Source organism: Synchiropus splendidus, chromosome 12 (genome assembly GCF_027744825.2).
Source record: "Synchiropus splendidus isolate RoL2022-P1 chromosome 12, RoL_Sspl_1.0, whole genome shotgun sequence".
NCBI classification, from domain to species: domain Eukaryota; kingdom Metazoa; phylum Chordata; class Actinopteri; order Syngnathiformes; family Callionymidae; genus Synchiropus; species Synchiropus splendidus.
In genome coordinates this window covers 14253850-14271674 of record NC_071345.1, presented here as the reverse complement: position 1 = coordinate 14271674, position 17825 = coordinate 14253850, and the positions used below count along the sequence as shown (strand labels likewise).

At 42.6% G+C, this 17825-nt stretch overlaps 2 protein-coding genes and 1 long non-coding RNA gene across 6 annotated transcripts in view; 2 read left to right on the top strand and 1 right to left on the bottom strand.

Moving 5' to 3' along the window:
- The window catches only part of lipeb (lipase, hormone-sensitive b), a 30565-nt gene extending 21105 nt beyond the window's left edge, over window positions 1–9460 (top strand). For all 4 annotated transcript variants that reach the window (XM_053880312.1, XM_053880311.1, XM_053880309.1 and 1 more), the window contains 6 exons: window positions 230–374; window positions 779–1006; window positions 2667–2840; window positions 4753–4931; window positions 6851–7117; window positions 8909–9460. In XM_053880312.1, the coding sequence (XP_053736287.1) occupies window positions 230–374; window positions 779–1006; window positions 2667–2840; window positions 4753–4931; window positions 6851–7117; window positions 8909–9313 (1398 nt within the window). In that variant the 3' untranslated portion in view covers window positions 9314–9460. The remainder of the gene's footprint in view (window positions 1–229; window positions 375–778; window positions 1007–2666; window positions 2841–4752; window positions 4932–6850; window positions 7118–8908) is intronic.
- On the bottom strand, window positions 3881–5312 carry LOC128767930 (uncharacterized). Its single transcript, XR_008416199.1, has 3 exons — window positions 5136–5312; window positions 4727–4827; window positions 3881–4504 (listed from the first exon to the last, which is right to left on the bottom strand). It is a non-coding gene; the product is annotated as an uncharacterized LOC128767930 (long non-coding RNA).
- A 4196-nt stretch (window positions 9461–13656) lies between the features above and the next one.
- tmem145 (transmembrane protein 145) overlaps window positions 13657–17825 on the top strand; it is a 64765-nt gene continuing 60596 nt past the window's right edge. Inside the window, exon 1 of the mRNA XM_053881535.1 lies at window positions 13657–13781. Within this exon, the coding sequence (XP_053737510.1) occupies window positions 13671–13781 (111 nt within the window). The 5' untranslated portion in view covers window positions 13657–13670. The remainder of the gene's footprint in view (window positions 13782–17825) is intronic.

Here is a 17825-nt window from a genome sequence, read left to right as displayed (position 1 = left end):
ACAAAATGCATTTTGTTCCTTTGGTCTCCACGTACAAGGCGACGTCTCGCTTTTGTAATGTTTTTATCTCACCTTCCTAATGACTATTCCCATATGTGTTTCATCAGATTCTACCCACGGCCTTCTCTGTTCTTTATTGTTGCCCTTTTAAAACGTATTAAACGTCCACATAGGGACTTCTCCATTCATCAGAGTTCACCCTTCTCTGTCCTTGTATTCTGTCTTGCAGCCCTATTTAAAAAGTTGGTCCCAGAGTCTCGGTGTTCCCATCCTGTCAGTAGACTACTCTCTGGCCCCGGAGGCGCCGTTTCCCAGAGCATTGGAGGAGTGTTTTTATGCTTACTGCTGGGCACTAAGAAACCACCATCTACTCGGTAAGAATTATCTGGAAATACTCTATATGGCATGTATTAAATCATGAAGGAGTTACAGCCATCAATACAATGTCAATTCTGATGCTTCTGTTCAACAAAAAGTGTTTCAAATACATCCAGAGAAACACTAAGTTCTCACCTTGACAAAGAGCTACGATACAGCTCTGCCAAATGCCTAGGCAATGAGAATGTTTGTGTGATTGGAGAGGACATTTAAATTGCTATTAAGGCGACGTCGGGATACAATTTTATTTTGACTGCTTAGATAAAAATCTGATTTGTGTCGTCCTGTTGTCTCTTCACCTTAGCGAATTTAATAATGCAGCCTCACGGTGAAGTTTCCCGTCTCATTATCACCCCCCACCTTCACTCAGCTCCTGACCAAATTATTTTTCTCTCTCCAGGCTGGACCGGAGAAAAAGTGTGTCTGGCGGGCGACAGTGCAGGTGGAAACTTGTGTGTAACGACTTCGATGCGAGCTGCTGCCTTTGGTGTGCGAATGCCAGATGGCATCATGGCAGCATACCCGGCCACCCTGCTAACTGCCTACGCCTCGCCATCTCGGCTGCTGAGTCTTATGGATCCCCTGCTGCCACTCAGTGTGCTCTCCAGGTGTCTCACTGCCTATGGAGGTACGTCGTCAAGTCAAACCAGGGCTCTTTATCTCTTTAAATCTGCTCTGTTGTCCATTCCCCGTTTTGCATTTTGCTGCATCACGGAGAAATTAGGAAACATGCAGCATCATCATAAAACATTCATGACTTTAAACATTTAATATACACTAACAAAAACAGAGAACTTGAGCTAACAGCTGGATCTGTATGTCTAAACTAGAGAGTACATATATATCAGTGGAAACATCTTCAGTTGGAGTAAAATGGTTTTTAAGATCCTTTAATTGGTTAATAAATGTCTTAATGGTGTTTGCCCGTCTCAGACCACCATCTAGTCATCTCTTAATTGTTCTCAGCAAAAACAGTAAGGTATTGAGAAGCCTCTTTCAGTTATTACGGCCCACATCTGTGGAACTGTGTGACGGATATTCTGAGAGCTGCTGCAACTGTTGATGTATTGACCCATATGTTTTGTTTCACCTTCAATTTAAACGTGTTTGTACATTTATTTATGTTATATTTTATGCCGAAAATTCATATCACTTGACATCTCTACACACTGACTTGCTTGTGAACTTTTTTTTTGTCTCTGTATACTTTTACATTGCTGGTTTTGTGTGTGCTTTTAATTTCAGCACAAGTTCATTAAAAGGTCTCTATAAAATGGACATTTATTCCTTCACCATTCTGATTTCACTCTTTCCCACAAGTGCACAACACCTGCCTCACCTATGTGAACTTCTGAAGCATACATCAACTTCCATTTCTGGTTAATTTGGACGTGTGTGCCAGAGGGGACGTCAGAGAAATCATGCTGTGTTTTGGCCTACTGCCAGTGGGGAGCGGACAAAGGTTTAATGAGGATGCAGATGTGTTATTGTGTTATTTTTATCTAGTTTGCACCCATTGTTTGTCACCTTGGAAATTATATTGATGAGCGTGTTTGAGACTTAGTGTTGCAGAAAAGAGGAGGGGGGTTGGATTTAAGAGGTGATTTTCATGTGAGAAAGAGTCTGAAAGTGAGGTGGAGTGAGAGTTTGAGAGAGGAAGTTTAGCTGTTGGAGGGAGTGTGACATGAGTGATGGAGTAAGACAGGATGAGAGTTGTAGATGGAGTGATGGGATTGGAGTTGAAAATAGGAGGGAATGAGTGAACGTGCCAGAGGGACAGATGGAGTGAGAGTGTGAGACGGAATGAGGGCTGAAGTGTGATGGAGGGACTGAATGTTTAAGCCTGAAGGATTCCAAGTTGGGTTGATGAGAGGAGTCAAGAGAGAGTTTGGATGGGGAAAGGGACGGAAGAGTTGGAGTGGGGACTGAGCTGAATCGGGGTTTGGATTGGGTGTTGAAGTGGAAACATAGTAGAGAGCACGGTTTGCAGTGAGAGGAGAATGGTGGCAAGTGAAATAGATGTAGCCTGATTTGGGGATTGTATTGGTGGGGCGGGGGGGGGGGGCGCAGGTGGGTATGTGGGAGGCGAAAGTTGACTGACTGATGCTTTGAGCGTTGGTAAGTGTGAAGCGAGTGGACAGTGGCACACAGCGGGAACACCCTGAAGGAAGAACAAACTGAGGAAAGGAACAACTGCAAGTTTGGAAAAGTCAGCTGCAACCACCAACCCGCTGCGCTGCCCTCATCACAGTCAGCATCTAAAATGCTTTATCTTTCATCTCCACCAGGTAATGAGCCTCAGACTGAGAAGCAGGTGGAGAGAGCGAGCACACTCAGCATGGTGAGAAGAGACACAGCTTCGCTGCTCAGAGGAGCCTCCAACTGGTTCCACTCGCTGCTGGATTCTAACAAATCCCCCGGCGCCGCCAGCGCAGGTGTGGGCGAGCCGACAGGAGCGACTGGTACGTGCGTGTCTGGATGAAATCCACTGTTATTTGGAGGCTTCGGAGAACTTTGGCGAGCAAAGCTTTCTTTTTTTGGAGTTTTATGTGGTGAAACTTGAGTCCCTGCTGTGTTTATTCATACGTTTTCCTTGATTAACTCCCTCTAATTTATTAGGAGACTCGGCATCCCTCCCTCTCCTTCTGCACTTCCCCAAAGTTCACTCCCAGCCCATATGGAGGGGGTCATTGACACGGATCTCCTTTATTCAACATTTAACAAACCAATTATCCCTGTTATCCCCCCGTTGCATGACACCCCTGTTCTCCCATTCATCTCAATTCACCTCTTTGCAGCCGCACGCCTTTGACAGTAATTGTTAATTGTGAGCACCATAAATCTGCTGCCATATTGTAATTTCCCTGGTGTCCCTTCAGCAAGCCGACACCCCCTCTGCTGCAGACTCAAGCTAATGAGTATCTGGTTGGTGGGGGGGGCATTTTTTGAAAGGCCATCATGGCAGTTAGACAGTTATTGAAAATTGGTTGCACTTTTTGACGGCCACGTTGACTGGTGCAGCTGTGAATCAGCAGCTTTAGGCAAAAAGATCATCAGTTTGGCGTGCAAAGTTGCCTCCTCTGGTGCCAACAAGGCTTCTACTGTTGTTTGTTTTCTATTGAAAAGCAGTTCGATCAACCACCAGACCCCTTGTGCTGCTGCAAGACCACTTTAAGCCCTTTGATTTTCTTTCATCTGCATAGTACTGTTTTTGTATGGGAGGAAAGGAGGGCAGCCTAGTGGTGTGGCAAGCATCCTCAGGGAAGAACCCCAGGTTCACCCACAAACCTGGGGAGCCTTTCTCTGTGGCACTCACAGATGGGGTATTAATGATGTGGCTTAAGGGCTCGGGATGATGCGACCTGTTGACGCTTGTATATTGCAGCTTGAAGTCGGCCTTTCTATTTCCAGCATTTCTTCAGCATATGACACAGAAAGAAGAGCTTTTTTTAAGAAGAAAATTATATTTATTGTTATTGTTATTTTACATTTTTGTATACTAGTTGAGCTCCGTGAGAATTTCTTTCCAGAAGACCCTCTTGTTTGGCATCTCATTTAAAACATGATTTTTTTTTTACCATGTCTTTCACAGAAATCAGATTTGAGAATCATTAGGAACCGCAATCAAACCAAGAATCAGAGTTGTTCAAATTCAAACCCCACTGATGGCACATGGGCCGTCCAGCATTGTTGTAATTTCTCAAAGCTCTACCATTCTGCTCTCTGATGTACTTCCAAATTTGAGATTATGTATTTTCAGCAAATTCATTCATGATTTAATCTTGTGTACTTGCTCCAGTTGTGTGATTTGTCACCGGCACTCAACGCCTAAAAATATGAACCTACGGTGGAGGTGAAGCATTCAAGAAGTTTTATTCATTCACATACTTGGATTCTCTGTTATAAAAGTCAATTTTCAGTCATCCCTCCATAAATAAGTACGCGTAAGAGAACAAAGTCTCAGATAGGTTTTGTTACATAAGTGTGACAGGCAGAGCTGTAAGAGCGAGCTTCTTTTGTGGGTGTCAGCCAGTCCTCCTTCCTCAGGGGCCGTGCATGTCCAGCCGGGATTAGACCAGGTGGATAAATCCTGCACGAGGTGGAGGCATTACATCTCCCCTCTGGCCTGTGAACATAACAGTGTTATTTGGAATACTTTTCTCACTTTGTTGGGCACTTTTCCGGCAGAAGTGTATCTGGCATTTTGAGAAAACTAAAACCCCTGCCTGGTATCTAGACTGTGCTCCGAGGCCATGTTTGTCTCTCAGTCTCCAAAAGCAATTTCCTTTTTTTCCCCCTTCTACTTGTTAGACCATAAAGTGCTGCAATTTCTGCTTTATTCTCAAACCTTTTGTTGTTTGCTTTCTTTCTCAGACTCCGTCAGGAAAAGCATTTCAGAGGCTTCTATCTCATCACCTCACGCAGATCCTCCTGTTCCTTCTGAACCCCCTGAGTACAAAAACAGGACGTTATCAACCAAGAGTAAGACCTGCCAGGACCTAGGATCTTTCAGTTCCGCCTCCAATGGCTCAGCCCTGGCATTTGAGCGAGTGGTAAGTATCACTTCATGACACAGCTTGATCTTGCTGCCTTTTTCATTCACACTGTATTTTTAACCATCTGCAAGCACTTGCTCGTGTCATTAACAACTCGATTTATTTTAAGTGTGATTCAGACCTGGTCTCATTAAAAAGCGTGCTGCGATATTTCAAGTGACGCGATAACTGAACATTTTGTGACTAAAATCAATCACTTACTTGGATTGGAATAATCGGGTAATTATTCGGAGAATGGCTCACTCTGAAAACAAATGAAGAAAGACAATTATTCATACATCCTGCAGCTCTGATGCTGCATGACTTCAGTTGATGTGTTCTTGATGGAATTCTCAATAAACAGAATCCTTCAAAATAAATTGAGTGCATTGTATGGCTCTTCAGAGTCAGAAATGATTTTATGTTCTGTCATTCAAGTCGTGCAAGAAAGGAATTTGCATTTCTTCCTTTCCGACATCAAAAAAGCCAGACTCCAAAAGATGACATCAACAATGCTTGTCCTTCATGTTTGATAATGGACTTGGCAAAGCTGACTGACCCAAAACTGAACCTTTAGAAACTGGAAGAGTTTATCTATTTAAGCAGTAGACTCATGTTTATCGCTAAAAACTCTGCGCTGCCAAAAAGGCCACGTGAAACTAAAGCAAGAAATACATCAAGTTTTCTAAGGATTGGTGAACTCATCACACATTGCTGCTAGAAAAGTTTGTTCCCTTCTAAAATACTCACTTTTGAATGAAAAACTAGCATAATGCAATACAAGTAAGATACTGATACCAGTATTGGTACTCGAATGTACTGCACTTTTTTGCTGTATTTGTACTCGCTCATGGTGGCACCCGACACTGCAGCGTGGTGCGGTGGTGAACCTTCCCTCCACTTCAAATTGACGACGGTTCTATCTTTTATGGAGCTCCATGCGGCGCAGAGGATTGTTCAGCCTGTGAAATGAATCTGGGAAAATGTCATGATAAAACACTGTGTAGATATGATTCACATTTTAATGTAACGGAGCAACTTTAACATAAGAACATGGAGCTTACGCCGGGTGGAACCCCCAAAAAGCTGACCATGCTAGAGTTGATGATCGAAGTTTCAATTGTACTTTTAATGCAGGAAACGCTACCTTTGACTCTGTTGAGTGCATCATAGTGCTAGCACACTCACACAGGCTAGGAAAGTCATGATTTCTGAATGACCGCCTGAGCCAGTGCTGCCCCATAAATATGCACGTTAAAACAGGTCCCCATTTAGGAAACAACCATGACACAAATTTACAGTTAAAAAAAATACAGAAAATGCTTAACAAACTACTTCTTTCTACTTCAGCCAAACAGAAGTCACTTTATTTAAGCTTTTTATAACTGGCTCAGACAGGTTTTTGCAGTGCGACCCTACATTCTTAGCAAATGTGATCTGAGATACAAAAGCTGCTGATTTACATGCAAAGTGTATGTGTCAATCTGTGCAGCAAACTGTCATGCTACGATATTGTAGCGGGAATATGTGACATGCTTGGGACGATGGTGCCACTTCTTCAGCATGTTTTAATCCACCTGTTTCAGTCATTTGTAGGATTAAACAGAAAAAATGGGAACTCTGGTGACAATCCCATGGTTTTTGATGTGTATATCCTGTGGTGAATGACAGATGTAAAACATATTCATGGGTTAAAAGTAGCAATTACAGGTGATGTCAGGTATGAAGCATTTGTTTCCTCCTTGAAATGGTGGTTCTTTCGCCAAGATATTTGGGACCTGAGCCAAGCTCTCCTGGGGATGATTCCTGCAAGCACAGACTATTGAAGCATGCTAGTCCAAGTTTGGATGTCAAAAATGTGATTTTCTGCTTTAGTCTTGACCACCATGTGCTTTCCAAGCCCCCCAAAATAGCTTCATCTCTCTCCTCCCTTGCAGCCGGAGGACGTCACTTTCTCCATTTCTGAAGTCAAAGATTCGCCCATGTCTGGCGGGGCGTTTTCTGTGGCCATCGCTCCCCCCGTTGCTGAAGAGGGATCCGATTTGGGGCACTCAAGAGAATTCCCACTGGGATTTGAACCTCTGCGCTCCAAGCAGCTGGCTGAGATGAAACTGCACAGTTCCCCAGTGGTCAAGGACCCGTTCTGCTCTCCCTTGCTGGCTCCTGATAGCATGTTGAAAGGACTCCCGCCCGTGCACATCGTGGTAAGAAGGAGCTGCGAGCCACTTTGATAACAGCTGCGCCATTAATTAGTTATTCTAATCATTTAAAATGAATAAAAGGGTTACAAAGATTATGGAAATACAAAAAGTGTGATTCAGGAGAAGGATGCTTTGCTGCATGCAAGTGAGACAGACACTGATCAACCGACTAACATGAAGGGTTATGAGCCGAATAAGTATCTGTATTGTGCACCTGTTGAGTCAGATGCAGAAGGTTGCTTCTCTGTTTGCTTGGTTCCTTCCATTATCTGACTGCCGAGCTGTTGAAGGCTAATGGGACTTGGGATGGGACTGCAATTTAGCTCTGGGTGGATCCATATTTGCCATTGATTTTCTTTTTAATTTTGTCAGCGGTTTGCTCTGTAGTTCTCTTGAAGTTTGGACCCCAACCCTTCAAACTTTCTCCACAAAAAGAGCAGCTTTGCATACCTGTTTGCATGAGAAACAGTATTAATAGTCATATTCTGGTGATGCGTTCAGACACTAAGGGCAAAGCCTGGTGGAGAATGCGTTACACATCTCTGCTTTCTGCAGAAAATGTGGATCTGTTTGGCTCCAATAAGCCGAGCTAGTCTTCGAATTCCGAGCTTGTGCATCCTGAAATGCTCACACCAGGTGGTGGAGATCAAGTTTCTTGGGGTTCTTGTTCAGATCAGATGAGTGTACAATTGGAAGAGGCATGAAAACCCCTGGATTTACCAGGAGATTCTTTGTCTCACAGGTTTTGTTGAAGCAATCAAAGCATGCTGCATGGTGGCTACAGTTTTGTCCACAGGGTGGCTGAGCTCTCCCTTCTGGGAGTGTGTATTGGCAAGAAGCTCACAATACGATACGCATCACGACACTTACGTATAATATCATGATATTGGTGTTTTTGTGATGTTGTCATATTCTACAGTAATCAGAAAAACAATGTCACTGTATTGCTCAACATTTAAATGACTATATAGGACAAAACTATTTGATTGGAACACTGCATTTGACTTTAAGTATTTCAAATAGTTTTCAAACATACGCTTAACTTAATTTAACTTGTCAATCTAGTCACTTTAAATGATTTAAAGGCTTTACAGCATTTACATACAATTTAATTTGTATTTATTTCTATTCTACTTACAATATTAAAATCAGACATGTTGCCATCTTCATCAACCCAAATCGATATGAATCATATGAGTGAACATGAATTAATGGCAGCCATCAGATACAACATTTTATATTATAATTTGTTTCTGAATGAGACAAGATTACAACATCCAAGGTATGTGTTGTCAGCTATGAAGCAAAAAATCAGGAGGCCAGGCTTTTGAAAAACTGGCGATCGTCCCAAAAAGTTTCTTCAACTGACGCAGGACAGTGACTTGTAGTCCGGAGTGCTCTTTTTAATTTTATTGCACATTGTGAGTCCTGAGAGCAAAACACTCATACACTCAAGCTTTAAACTTCATTTTGCAGTTAAATTCATTTTTCTTTCTCTGTTTCACTCCCTATTTTTTAAAGTGAGGAAGTAATATAGCGCAGTGTTGTGATACCTCAAACTGCTGAGGTAGGATAGTCTTCTCCCCTGTAAGCTTGTTTATATGAAAATGAGGATTTGAAAGCTGATTTTAAAATGTTTACAGTGAGTCAGCTCCAATTAAATATTGACAAAAAGGAGAGAGGGAGGTGCTTGGCTTCCATCTCTTCATCCCCGCATTGAGATTCTATACGTGTCTAAAGGGAATGCTAATTTGCTTTTCATCATCTCCCTCCTTTTGTCTCCCCCTCTCCCAGGCTTGTGCTCTGGACCCCATGTTGGACGACTCTGTGATGTTCGCCAAGCGTTTGAGGAGCATCGAGCAGCCGGTCACTCTCTGCGTGGTGGATGATCTCCCCCACGGCTTCCTCAGCCTCTCGCAACTCTCCAGAGAGACTCGGGAGGCTGCCAACGTGTGCGTGGAGAGGATCCGCGCCATCTTCACTCAGGAGGAGCCGGCCCCGGAGCCTCGCAAGCACCGCAAGCTGGAACGGACCGATAGGGGTGCGCTGGCTCCTCCTGGAGAGAATGGCTCTCTTTATGTGGGCTCCACTGAGGCCGAGGAGCGGGCTGATGGAAAGGGGGCTGGAATTGCTGATGAGGGGAACTTGGTTGCTGTGGCTGCTCAGAATAGCGCTGACGCTGGGGGTGTTGGCGTTTAAGCTAGGTCAGATAATGAAGGGGGTTCAGAGGCAGCAGGCTAACCTTGGAAGTTCCGAGGGCAACGCGATGACCCTGTTGACAAGACGACACATTAGTTTGGGAGTGACAGGAACAAGGCAGATGAGCACAACACCTGAAGTTCCTTTTCTGTTTTTCTTTCAGTAAGCCCCAAATTAGCAGCAGCGCCGAACAAGCGACAGAGTTGATACACAGAATACAAACCCAAGCGTCAGGCTGCAGAGGCCCAGGCACCAGTCGGCCCACAACATTCCAGAGACCAGTTCTGAATGGGCGATTCATCTGAGCCGAGGCCCTAATTAGATAGAGGTGGGTTCACGATACGCAACAAAATGGCCGCTTGTCCTTTAGGGAGTCGCTCTAAATCACTCTTAATAACTCCTGATTGTGTTCTCCATTACGCCATTTTGGCAGTCGATACAATTCACTTTGTGGATAATGACTGTTGACTGTCGCCCAAATTGAGTTAGAAAGCAGAAGCACAACAGGCACCAAGTTTCAAACGTTAAGTTTTCCTTCAACTGCACCCAAAGAGAGAAGTTTGCCCTGAAATACTGACATAATTCCGCCTCTGCTTTTCATCTAGTTTTTTTTTAATGAACCCATTTTGGGCTGAATTCTTTTAAAAAATAATCCCTGTCTAAATTCATTTCTTTTGATTTTTTTTTTTTTTATTATTACTATTCAGGGAAATTGGGGAAGAAAGTGATCTGTAGTTGAAAATCTAGTCTCTCTTAATCGACTGTCTCTAAGCTCCACGCCCTTCGACTGTTATAGTGGAGGAAGTGCTTGAAAATGAGAAAAAAGAATAGAAAAATAAATGAGGTTTTTCCTCCCTATGAATTATGAATCATTTAAAAATGTTTCTCTTGCAAAAAAGAATTCATTTTAATACTTTTCAAATGTAACTCATTTAAAAACATATCTTTATCTAGTGTTTATGCTAGGGGGCGATATACTGTCCGCCTGAGCTACTTGTACCTCAGTAGTTACTAGATTTGTGGTTTGGTTTTCTTCTAAGTCATGGCTACGAGCTAGAATATTAGCAGTAGAACAGAGAGATTTCAGCTGACTGCTCTGTAAGTGTGTGACATTTAGAAATGATCAAGAGGGAATGAAATCATCTGAGTATCAGATGTAAACACTGAGTAAAGCTCGCGACAATAAGATTTCATTGTGATGAGAACATGGGTGTTTAACTGAGAAGCCCCAGTCACATCCTCATTATCAACCAAATTGTCGAAAAGATCTTTCTTTTCTGGCCTGTTTTTGCTGCACAAATATGACAGCATTTGTGAATATATTTCTCACTATATGGATAGAGATGGCACAGCGATCCTCCCACCCCACCACCAAAATGTTTGGGGTTTATTCGAGCATCTGTGTGAGCTTGCTAGTTTTATAGTCTGATTTTAAAGTGTTTATGGCGAGTCATCTGGAACACCAGAAGAATGTAAACCCCCTCCACCCCTCTAGGGTTTGTCCTTCTGCTGTCTTGCCATTCCCGTCTAATGGTTTGTGGCATCTGAACGTTTAACTATCTTCCTCTCCCTGTTCACGATGCCCCGACTATTAAAAGCCTTTCCCAAAATGTCTCCTCTGCCTCTCTGCGCAGTGAATCCAAACGCCACTTCCAGGCTTTTCAGTATCTATGAGGAGTTTAGATTCCTGAATTGACTCAATACCTGAGGACACCTTTTTTTTTCTCCTGAATTTTGCCACCGAAGCACTTTGAAGCACATCGTCCTTCGGAGGGTCGATGCCTCTTTAGATGCCAACAATGCTGGCGCTGCCCTGCCCTTGCTTGATTCGGGGAGCAGAAGCCTCCAGGTCTGCAGAGAAGTGCTGCTGTGTGATGAATAGGATTTAGCTGTGAGAGAGGAAGAGCTGCTTTTGACTCGCTGGATTAGAGCACTCTGTCACCTCGCGCTGTTTCCAGTCAGGAAACGCTTGAACGTTACTCTGCACTTTTTTTTTTAGCTGTCGTTCATGGTGTTGATGTTTGTCGTCGTCTTCGCCGCTGCTTGGCTGCTTACGTGGTCGCTGCATGTGTGCATCTGCGTGAAAACTGAGGAGCCACATGAGTGTGACATTTGTCTGATCAGGACATGAGTCACTTGGAAATGAAGACGGCGTTAATCTTTAATGCTTATTTTTGTCGTATCTGATGACTTCACTTTACCTGCAGAACAATCTTAAGAGTTTGCTGTGGCAGCACCGCAACTGATGTCCAGAAAAATGGATGCATTTTTAACTTTCTTCATGAGCTTTGCTAATCGAGTTAGGATGATAGAATGAGTGTCTGGCCAAGTTTGGAAGCTACATGTGGGACATGACTCATTTTTGTGAGCATGATGTTTTTAAATGAGCATAATTTTAACACTCATTTCTGGGTGAAGATGAAGGCCTCGAACTGATGGCATGGCTGCTAAGGAAAGCCTGGCGGAATATGTTTATTACGATCACTTATTTCAAAGTGAAACTAGCCGGGAAACATGAGGGGAAATTATCTGATTTCTTAATTCTGATAATTTAAGACGGAAAAAAGTGGATCCCTTTGTTTCTAATGTTTTCACGAGACCTTGTTTTCCTCTAGAACTGCAGCTTGAGTTCAAGTTGTCAAGGAAAAGGCAGCACTTTTTAATCCCAAAAAAAGTTAAGGACCATTGATGGCTGACGGGCCCAGCGCACATATTCTCATAATCTTTGCTGGAGAATGCACATTGTTTTATTTGTTTTTGTGTTGCGTATAAATGCAACAGACACACACACACACACACACACACACACACACACACACACACACACACGCACACACGCACACATTCTTTATTGTTTCCGTTGTTGTTTGTCAGAAACATTCTATGTTTAAATGCAAGTTGAACAAGTAGAAGATGACTACAATTTTGTTCTTGAAATCACATTGATCAAACTATGTGTGTCGACGCAGAACCAAAGACGGTATTGTAATATCTTGTTATGATTAGTAACATATATTTAAAACCAAGCAGGTGCTACAGTAGTTCTTGTCAATCCATTTCCACCTCATGTGATGTTTGCTGCACATTAAAAGGCTGTGTAACCTTTAAAAGAACAAGCCATAGACCGACAAAGCTGTTTTTTAAGTTGCTGTTTTTCATGAAACACCACAAGTGCAAATGTCTGAATATAATAGAATGTATTTTAAGAATAGGCTCTGAATCATGTAGATATTTTTATGCTCACGTGGACTTGACTGCTTTCCTGGTTTCATTGCTGAACTTGTTGATTTTTAAGAAAATATATAAATCAAAATAAATATTTGTCTGCAGTCTGTTTTCTGTTTTTAGGAATTCACTGGTCATTTCTCTGCTTTTTGTTTAAAAAAAAAACTGGTGGAAGGGGCCTGATGGGACATATTTTCATGTCAATATTTCGGTTTTTAGTTTTTTCATATGATGCTCATTTTAATAATCCTGCTATTACAGACTCTGATCTGTAGTAGTACATTTTTTGTGACATATACGAGACATTTATATTTGCTTTAATAAGCAATACATAAATCAAGAATATAGAATGTAAAAAATGCTGCAGTTAAGGCTGGATGTGAAGCTAAAATGTCAGCTGCATTTGTTATTTGAAGGCCCCAAAGGTAATTACTATGTTGATGTAAATTGTTTTTGCTGGTTTAATAATCTTCGCCTGAAGCGAAATACATTTGACAGCGCCTTTTTAAAAGCTATCTCACAAAGTTTTGCAAAGTTGCACTAACTCCATCCTTCATCTGGTGTATCCTGGTAACATCTGGCAAATAAAATTTGGCAGCTGCAAAACTAAAAGGTCAGTTCTGCAGCTCTTCATAACTACTGCCTGTTTACACAGAGTGGGAACAGACCGTAACTCTCTTTTTTTTCAAAATTTATTCTTAAAAGATGTGAAGAAATGAAGTCCAAAGTAAAATTTCATATTTCTAAACACTTTATGTATTTGAATATAACATACCTGCCTTTAGTCATTCGAATCAATAATTAACTCCATTATTTATGCATATTTCTGTTTATATTACCACATTTATTCTTTTTACGTCTCTCCTTGCTCATATTGTTGTTATTAATATCCATACAAGCTCTTGGGGGAAGAACTTAAAGACGTCTAAGTCTCTTTAATGACTTGTAAAAGAAGAAAAAAGCCCTAATGAATATTGAAAGTTTAATACAGCCGAGCGCGCGCGCTCCTCATAGCACGAGCGGAACCGGAGAAGGCGCGAGGGAGAACGCGAGCGCGCCTCCTCCTCCTCCTCCGTGCGCGCTCTCGTCAGGACCGCGAGCTCAGACGAGCTGAAGCCGGGGAGAGGGAAAGATGGAGGTTCGGGTCTGGGGGAGACTCCTGAGCCTGGCCGTGCTCTCCAGCGTCCTCTGCCTGGACTCGGTGCTGGGAAAATACGTGAAAGGAGTTGTGGACACCAAAGAGGTGAGCGCTGTCCTTCCTCTGGTTTGTCGCAGCCGCGTCTCCTCTCGTGGGCTCTCCGACACGACATCCGCGCCGTCGTTAACTTAGCGGACACGTCCGAGTGTCGGAACGCTGCGCAGGTGTTGCACCTTCGCTCCCTTTTACAGTGCGCCATTTCCCCACATTTCAGTCCCCGCTCGCGGACATTCACAGTGTCCGGACGCGAAGCTGCCTGGAATGAACCAGCAGACCTCCAGGTCCAGGTCCAGGTCTCTCTCTGCGCCTGCTGGATGAGCGAGTGAACATGATGCGGGCGGTTGTTACAGGTGTGCGTCATTCAGGCGCGTTTGCGGACCAAGACTGAAGCGCAACCCTCGCAAGCGTCGCCTGTTTCCACCACGACGTTCGTCGACTTTGACATGTTTGCGTTGAAAACACCGCCAACTGAAGATCAGCCCCGCTCGAGGTCTATAAGTATGTGGAAGTTTGACTCCTATTTCTGTTGGGTCTTAGACAAGGAGAGAAGTTTGCAGATGTCAGTGGACTGAGGAGGTGATGAGAGGATTAATGTTGTAGTGGTCTGTGTTTTAGTGAAGGTTTGCGCCGTATGGAAGATGAACTTGTGCAGGATTTATTAACTGTATTCGCGAGGTTTTGATCGGCTTTTTTAACCGCTGGCTTGTTCAGTTCCCTACTGCCTCATTCAATCACTAATCCAGTTTTTGGTTTGCATAATTTCCTACCTATGATTTAAATTATAAATTAAGTTCAATCCTTATTTAGTTTGTTAGTTTAAGTCAACACTCCAAGCTACTTTTAGTTGCTGTAACATTTAATACTGTTAGGGAGTTAGGCAGATTGAGGAACATTTTGGTGCCAAGTTTAGAAGGTTTTGTTAACAGCTTTATTTATTCTTTTGAAAATGTTTTTAAAACACGGTTTTTATTTATTTCTAATGAATCTCAACATGAATAAAACTTGACTTTCATTAAGCATGTTGTGCTGCATTTTGAATTCCAAATTGGCTGAAACTGAAGATGTTTCAGTATTTTTGATATCCACAAAATGTGCCCCAAAAAATCGAAATAAAAAATGGAAGTACAATGACTTTTTTAATGTAATTAATAATTTCTAAATTATTTTCATTGTGGAAAAAAAAATCTAAAGTACTTCAGAGAATTAAAATTGAAGAAAAAACAGATTTTAAGAGAAGACCAGTTACATTCCACTATTCTGCCATTTGTTCGTGGAAGAAAATGTAATCTCTTACTTTAATTTGCGTAAAATGAACTAGCTTGTGAATAATCATTTATACTGAAAGAGTGCTCATAAATGGTGGAGGTATTAAGCTGTTTTTTTTCATTGTAGGTCTTCAAGATGCCCCAAATATCTCACAAAAAATATTGAATATTTTTGTCATCCATTGCTTTCTCTTTTGTTATTGTTTGTATTGGTTACGAGACAGTTTTTTTTATTTTTTTTGTTTTTTATTTATTTTTTTATTTATTTTTGTTCTTTAGCTATTTTGTTTTTGATTTGCATCATTTTCCCCACTTTATTCACCATTTTATCATCCCTGTTTAACTGTCCGTAGTTTCAGCATTTTACTCAGACTTTGATAGTTTTATTTTGTACTCTTCAATACACAAGCAACTGGAGTTTACATAACAAAAGCAACTATTTTGATGTGTGCAATGATGAAGTTTGATTTTTCTTTCCTTTGGTGTTGAGCTGCTCTTCTTGTGATAGTTTTGTTTTTTATAAATCTTTTATCCAAATATCCATGGAGATGCATTTCTTTTTTCATTGGTTTTCAGCCTTTTTATGCAGTTTATGTAGCTCCAACTTCCATCACTCATATCTACAGTGATGCATGCTCTCCATCAGACGGCGGTGATGACGTATTGTTGGAACGTTGAGTCCACGATGGACCTGAATACTCCAGCAAAAGAGAAACGTGACCTCTGTAAAACATACTTTCAAGTGGCTAATGATCTGTTGTCACTTGACCTCAGAAGCAGCAGGCGATTATCCATTTGCTCTCCATTAATGGGAAGCATAATGGAGTTGCATGACCTAAATCAGTTGCTGAAGGTTTAATTAAATATGTTTCCACTCCAGTTTGTGGGGACCTGAATATGCCAATGATCTGAGAAACCCAGTGTGAGCACCTCAGTGCTTGTCGTGCAGGAAAAAAAAAATCCCATAGGACTTCAATTCTAAAAAAATGTGAGATACCGCATCTGTGTGTCTGCTGATCTGCTGAAATGGGGTTTTTTTGGGGGAGGAATTGTGGGATATCTGGCGCCAACCATGTGCAGTGGAGTGTTTCATGTTGCTGATATTTACGAGTGAGACCAGGCTGGGAAACAGCACACGCGTGGAAACGCTTCACAGCAGAGAAAATCACTTTATCTGCCTCTGATTTCCAACATCCATCAGACTTTGCTCGTCTAATTTGCTCCTTTTCTGCTCAGGCGACTGAACTCTGACTAAATAGATTGGAAATTGCACCAAGAGCAGTGATATTCTCCGCCACCAGTGTGAAGCCTCCTGATGATGGCGGCCATCAGGATCGGTAAATTGAATAAGAGCCACTCATCCGTCCGTGGCGCTGGTTGTGATGTCCTTGAACGCAGCACAGAATCAGCACCTGCTCCAGTGGTCAGCGACGGGCAGCTTGGAGCGCTCGCGTGTGTGACGGTCAGACGCCGCTGCAGCAAATGAGATTTTTAATCAGGCGCATCCAATCAGTGGCCTTCGATCAGTCGGTTAGGCCTCCCTCACCTTAACTCTATATTCATGCATAACGTGAGTTCCAGCCTGACAACCCGTGCGCTGGAGTTGCTTGTTTACTGTCAAGTATGGAAATTCTAGGAGAGGACATGTCCACATGTGGTTGAAGCTTGGGATGCACTGATCCCACTTTTATGCTCCCGATACGATACCGATACTTGGGGTTTGAGAATCGGCCGATACCGAGCCGATACCAAATATTAACCTCGTGCCATACAATGGGACTGGTCATGCTGAGAGTAAAAGGCAAAAATGACAATGTATAGAAATCCAGCGTTGGTGTTTATTTGAACAATGAAGTTTTTAAACATTTACCTGAATTTTGGTTAAAACAAACAACCTTTGAAAACTCTTCAAAATAAATACAGTGGTACCTCGACCACAATCCGTTCCAGACAGGTGTTCGAGAAGTGAATTGTTCGAAATCTGAATCGATTTTTCCCATTACAATGAATGGAAAAAGAAATAATGCGTTCCAAGCCTTAAAATAGGCTTTTGTAGGGGTGAATGTAGAGTGTCTGCTGCAGGTGCGCTGTTCCTCTATGTGTGTGGCCGCTGCATGTGGGAGGGGTTGCCGAGTGAGTGACGTCTCTCCAGAAGGGAAGAGGTGCCCGGTGCGTGTCCAGCTCTGAATGTGTGCTTCTGTGCAGTTTGGCTGTGACAAAGTCATAAACCAAGTAACGCTCTGTCCCAGACTCGCCTCATCCCTGTCCCAGCTCCAGCCCACAACAGGACATCAAACCCTGGAGTGAGCGCTCCAGCCTCGGAGGTGTGGCGAGCGAGCACCTCCCCTGTGACACTCTACCACGGTCCAGTGCGGAGACAGGAAAGGTTTTACACCTCAATATGAAGAAAAAACAGCCAGTAAATGTAGCTAACGGGACACGTCTGCATACAGAGGCTGCGTTATAAACAATACCAAAGTGCGTCGTGGGTCCGCTGGTTGGTCCGCGCACGTTATGTTTTTTCCGGCTTTTTTCGGGGGCGTTCCAGTTATGGATTTTCATTCGAAATCAGAAGCAAAAAAATCTTGGAATTTTTGTTCGAACTCGGATTTGTTCGAAGTCCGGGACGTTTGAAAACCGAGGTACCACTGTATAAGATAAAATATAATATGTGCAAAAAACAGAGAAAGTATGTGCAACACAAGCTGTAAACGGTGATAATAAGGGACCATAGTGCAAACCCCGAGAATGTCAAGCTCTGTATTTGATCACAAAAAATAAAATTGCCAATTTTGGGAAAAGTTAAGATTTCCCTGCACTGAGC